The sequence below is a fragment of the Silene latifolia genome, chromosome 3, assembly GCF_048544455.1.
Source record: "Silene latifolia isolate original U9 population chromosome 3, ASM4854445v1, whole genome shotgun sequence".
In the NCBI taxonomy this organism is placed as follows: Eukaryota; Viridiplantae; Streptophyta; class Magnoliopsida; order Caryophyllales; family Caryophyllaceae; genus Silene; species Silene latifolia.
In genome coordinates, this window is record NC_133528.1 from 10,967,687 (window position 1) to 10,973,686 (window position 6,000).

The 6,000-nt window shown below is 38.4% G+C and overlaps 1 protein-coding gene across 1 annotated transcript; it reads right to left on the reverse strand.

Moving 5' to 3' along the window:
- Positions 1 to 5,268: 5,268 nt before the first annotated feature.
- Positions 5,269 to 6,000, reverse strand: LOC141648651 (F-box protein At4g22390-like). Its single transcript, XM_074457377.1, has one exon. The coding sequence runs from the start codon at positions 5,998 to 6,000 to the stop codon at positions 5,269 to 5,271; it is 732 nt and encodes a 243-aa protein (XP_074313478.1).

The window sequence follows — 6,000 nt, forward strand, 5'->3', positions numbered from 1 at the left end:
GTATGCAGGATGTCAACGGTGAAGATAATAACGTATCGGCACCGGTTTAATTAAGACTTTAAGGTGCATACGAAAGATGGCGCCCAATTTGGCACTGTATCATTATCTTTATCGTAAAATGGAATCTGAAGACCATTTCCTTTCATCAAGTTTAACTATATTCATTAAATCATCTAGTATAAAACTCGAGGTTGAGCAAACATAATCATTATTGTAAAATCAGAGGACATTCCGAAAGCGATATACCAGCTCATTAATTTTAGAGCTGTTCATGGGCCGTACCGCCCAATAACCCGACCCATCCGGCCCATATTTTTAGCGGGCTTGGACACAAAATTTTCTAAAAAATGGGCCGTGGGTTGGACAAGCCCGACCCAATTAAGTAAATGGGCCGGACATGGACACGAGCTTTTCCAAACGGGCCAACCCGCCCGGCCCACTAAAAATATAAGATAATAAATTTTCAATTTATTTGTGTTTATTAATTGTTTTATATTATAAATAATGATTTTTTTAATGAAAGAAAATAAAAGCATATTTTTATTTAATAAAGTCGAACCTAGACCGTTGTCTTTCCAAATAACTTCATGCTAATTAAATTTTGATTGTCTTTCCAATAGGCTCATATATTCAAAACATCGCTAATTTCTGTGTATTACAAGTTACAATAATGTACACATCCAATCTTTACATCTATCCTTATATGCGTATTCATTCACTATTCATATATCGAATAAGTAATTAACAGTTAAAGTTTAGTGTTACGGCCCATTAACCCATGGGCCGCCCGACTTTGGACTAAAGGGCGGGTAAGGGCAAGGATAATTGACCCATAATTCTGACCCGGCCCGCCCACTATAGTCTTAAAGGGCAATTTTTTTTTCACGGTCCGGCCCATGTCCGGCCCAAGCCCGCATTTGAACAGCTCTAATTAATTTGTATACTTAAATAAAATCGGGTATGACGGCCTTAATTCAAAACCTGACTTTGATTGTACAATCTAATGCCGGTAAATGTTGCTATCACTCGGAATTGTACTAGCTACAAGACTGTGAAATAACATAATTCATTCACTAAAACATAATTCTCTCTGTGTTATTTCGTCCTTTTCTGGGGGTTTTTCTCTCTGTTTTCTTGCTTTCTCTTCCTTTCTGCTTTCTTCTTTTCTTCTGTATGGCTGCGGAAAGTCCAACTGCTGGGAGTGAGGACGTGGATGATGGTGCGTTTGAGTGGGATGATGGAGGCGGGGATACTGATGTGCAACCGTCCAAACATGACCTTATTGGGAGGTTGTGGGGGTCGAAGCCCACCAACATCAAGGCCACTATTGAGATTATACTTGAGAATGTTAAACTACCAGGAAAGAAGGACGAAATAAAATCGGGAAGGACGAAATAACCACCAGGAAAGAAGGACGAAAAAGCACCTCCAGATCAGCAAATCGGTTACAAAAGGAGGTGCAATGTTCCAGCTAAAAGCACCCACATGATAATATTAATTCCATGGAAAGGGTAACTCTTGACGAACATGGTTTTAGGGTTTTGAAACTTACCACCATTGGATTTAGGGTTAGTTTTGCTTGTAAATTACACAACAGCGATGATAGTTGGGATTAAGAAGAGATTAAGAAGCCGACATGGTTTTAGGGTTATATATATGGAATTTGCAAAACTCCTACTAATAAAGAAAAATAAGAAATTAAGAAGCCCACTCGGATTAAGAAATAAGACTTGGATTTTGAAAGCATGTCGTCGGACAAACTTTTACTCTTTATTTTCCAACGGGCGTCACTTTTATATTTTCTCTAGGAGTGTTCATTGGTCCGGGACCGGACCGGACCAGATCAAACTCTCTGAGCCGAAGACCAAAGAAGGGTTAAGGGTTGGACCGAGGATCGGACCATATTAATATTGGTCCGGTCCAGTTTGGACCATAAAAACGTGTGGACCGGACCGGATCAGACCAAATGGACCAAAGTGGACCAAATATTATTGTCATTGACATGTTTTAGCATATAAAGCTAGAACTCGGGAAGTTCGTAACGATCAAAATAAACAACATTATTTTCTTACTAGATTTAACTACATAATTACACATCTTATAATACATGTAAACAAAGTAGAAAATAAAATCAAAAATATTACAATTTGAAAAATTCTTTTCTTACATTAACTTCGATCTACGGTCCGGTCCCTGGTCTATTCGGTTTGGTCCAGAACCGGACCGAAGACCAAAGTAGAGTAAATAGGTGGACCGTGGACCGGACCAAACAAAATTCGGTCCGGTCTGGTCCGGACTAAATGGTCCGATCCGGTCTAGTCTTTGGTCTGGACCATTGAGTGAACAGCCCTAATTTTCTATCTTTCATCCCTAAAAACAATGGAGTCAAAAGTTTAAATGGGAGATATAAACTACACAATTTTGGTGTATGCATTTACGGATGGGGATGAGCCATATTATAAATTCTTTGGTGTCCATGACTTTTATGATTCATTCTTGCTCCTCTCGGAACTGTCTAATATTGCTTTGAAGATTCATTCCGGCTCCGTATGTATTGCAACTTGACACGTCATAAGACTATCATGATTCTTGAGACTCCCTCATACGGAGTATTAACTAATAAATGGTTTAGTGAGTGTATTTAGACTTATGCGGTAAATGATTGGTTACACGTTCTATTAACATGAAACGGTCTTAAAAAAAATATATTCGTGGAATTAATCACGATGGCCCTATGGGTGTAATGTCGTCTTCGTAGAAGGGATTGAGCATCATCACTAGGTCACACCCAAATGGAGGAAAGGGAGTCTGTTGAGGTTCCCCTCTAAAACCAATTGACATCATCATCTCCTCTTGTTCTTTGGATGATTAAAAAATTGATTCCCCGCGCTAGAAGTTCAAGAGGCTTCTCTGGCATATATTTGCAAATGAGTATTCGTACAACCTAACTAGTCAGTATACAAAGCTAAGAATTAGTAGTAAGTTATGCTAACAACTAAACTAACTAGGAGAAAATCAAGGGCTATATTTACATAAAATATGACTAACAAATATCTAGTACATAATATTTGTCTAACACAATTTTTTATGGATTATTGCATAGTTTTGATATATTATGGGTTAATGCATGAACTAATATATGTTAACCAAGTATACGGTCACAACGACGGTTTAGTCTAGACCATAGGAGTCAGACCCCAATAGACAGGGGTGGCTAGGGCTATGTTACGTAGTCAGTTCAGTTTAATTAGGTGTAGATGTAAACGCCTTACCACGTTACCAGACCAGTACAATATATGAAGGACCGTGTTAGTTAATGGATTGTCAAACCGTCTTGATAGAGCTAAACTTGAATATTACTTCGTATTTATACAATTACGACCTCGATGGTTATTGTTGGTTGAATTGGTTATTGTACGTGTATTAATCAAGTGGTGTTAGTCCAGTGGTAGCTGGGTTAAACCTTGAAGCTTGCAGAAATGCAGGAGTTGAGAGGTCCAGGTTCGACTACCAGCTGGGGCGATGATCATTTGGCCACTGCAGCCCCCGAAGGGGGTGGCTTACATGGTCCATGTGGTGGTGCGGGAATGCATGGGCCCGGGGGGACTCAACCCCCTCGTCAGCAAAAAAAAAAAACGTATCGGCACCGGTTTAATTAAGACTTTAAGATGCATACGAAAGGGTGGCGCTTAATTTGGCGTTGTATCATTATCGTTATCGTAAATAGAATCTGAAGACCTTTCCCTTTCGTCAAGTTTAACTATATTCATTAAATCATCTAGTATAAAACTCGAGGTTGAGCAAACATAATCATTATTGTAAAATCAGAGGACATTCCGAAAGCGATATACCAGCTCATTAATTTGTATACTTAAAATAAATAAAGATATTCAACAATAACAATGACAAAAACATGAAAGAAAACTACACCATTGTGAAAAACGCACAAAAATAAAGATATACTGTTTTGACGGTATAGGGTAAGGGCAAAGCGTAGGAGGAGAGTGTGGGGAATCCAGTTCGTATATACGGAAGGTTTTGCACTCGCCTGGGATGATTAAAAGTCGATGATTGGCCTCGTGTGATGCATTGAATTTGGGAGAGGAAATCTCGGTTAGAAACGATTTGGAAACGCATTTGAAGCGTAGAATGGATTTTACGGGTAATTTGGGGAGTATACCTGATAATATTAATTCAATGGGAAGGGTAATTCTTGAACACGGTTTTAGGGTTTTGAAACTTACCTCCATTGGAATTAGGGTTAGTTTTGCTTGTAAACTTACCTCTTGAACATGATAGCTGGGAATAAGAAGCCGACATGGTTTTAGGTGTTATATATATATGTGTGAAATTTGCAAAACTCCTACTAATAAAGAAAAATAAGAAATTAAGAAGGCGACTCGGATTAGGAAATAAGTCACGGTATTAGGAAATATAATATATGGAATTTGCAAACGGTAATCCCTTTACTCGGATTTTGAAAGCATGTCGTCGGAAAAATTACTTCGGTCCGTCGACTTGTACTCTTTATTTTCCAACGGTGTCACTTTTATATTTTCTCTTTTTCTTCCCTAAAAACAATTGAATCAAAAGTTTAAATCAAATTAATTCGGTCCATAGTTGACAACTATTTTGATCGGACCAGTACCCGTACTTTATATAAATGCCTGTTTTTCCACCATTCTCAGTTATTGACCATCATTCCTGCTGCAGTGCTGCAGTGTAGTACTGGCGGTCGACGCTCGCTTGTCTGTAGAAAACAAAGCATGGTTTGAAGCGTGCGTCATAATGACGGAGTTTGCATCTCCAAACTCCAATGCTGCAACTCGTATAATTTAATCATTGGGTGTAAATGTGTAATATCGTCTTTGTAGAAGGGTATTGCAATGCCAAATTCGGGTCAATTGGGTTTTGGCACAAAAACCAAGAAAAGAGAAAGGGATCAATTAATAAATGACAAGTGGAACAATTTGGGTGTAAATTTGTTCAATCTTACAATAGAAAGACAACAATTGACTAAGACACCTCAATATGGAAAAGGACAACAAATGACGGGACCGAGAGAGTACTCGTAAATCATTTTTATATAGTGTAGTCAAGAGATAAAAAATTAAAATCAAAAATAATGTTGCAAACAGATGACAGTAAAAATTGGTAAAATTCAGAACTCAAAAACTGATTCACACAAATGATTGGTTACACGTTCTATTAACATGAAACCTAAATGGAGGAAAGAGAGTCCGCTGACGCTAAGGTTCCACTCTAAAATCAATTGACATCATCATAGTCCTCCTCCTCCTCCTCCTCCTCCTCCTCCTCCTCCTGTTCTTTGGATGATAAACAAATCGATTCACCGCCGGGAAAGTTTAAGAGGCTTCTCTTGCATATATATGCAAATGATGAGAAATTAGGATGAATAATAAGGCCAGCGTCACCGTCTAATCCTGTCTTAGTAACTTGTTTATCTATAAGGTTGTACCAAAAATATTTGCCACGATAAGTAGGTATACAAAGTAGTTCATGTGATGATCCTTTGCGGTAAGCAATAGGTTGGTAAACGCCTTCGGACCCTTCACCAGGAAGGCTCATCAACTTAACCCAAGACTCTTTGACACCACAATCCTTCGTAACCCATACATTATAAGTCGACTTGTTCTTATCGTAACATGAAAAAAGTAATCGGCCATCAAGCACACCTAATTGATAGTGACCATCTCCAACTCGAGTTTGCAGGTTGGAACCGATGTCATCCAAAACAATATCAGACAAGAGCACATCATTAGACCATCGTTCAGCTTTGATATCAAAACAACCAATTCTCGTCAATCGATAATAACCATCCTCAAAAATCATGACGAGTAAATGGTTTTGTACAAGGACGGGATTTCTAATCGATTCAGAAGTTGGGGTTGTTTCAGAGACTACAAGTTTCCACGAATTAGTTCTCAAACTATAGACATGGACTACCGTTCGATTAGGATCACCATATTTGCAAACCAT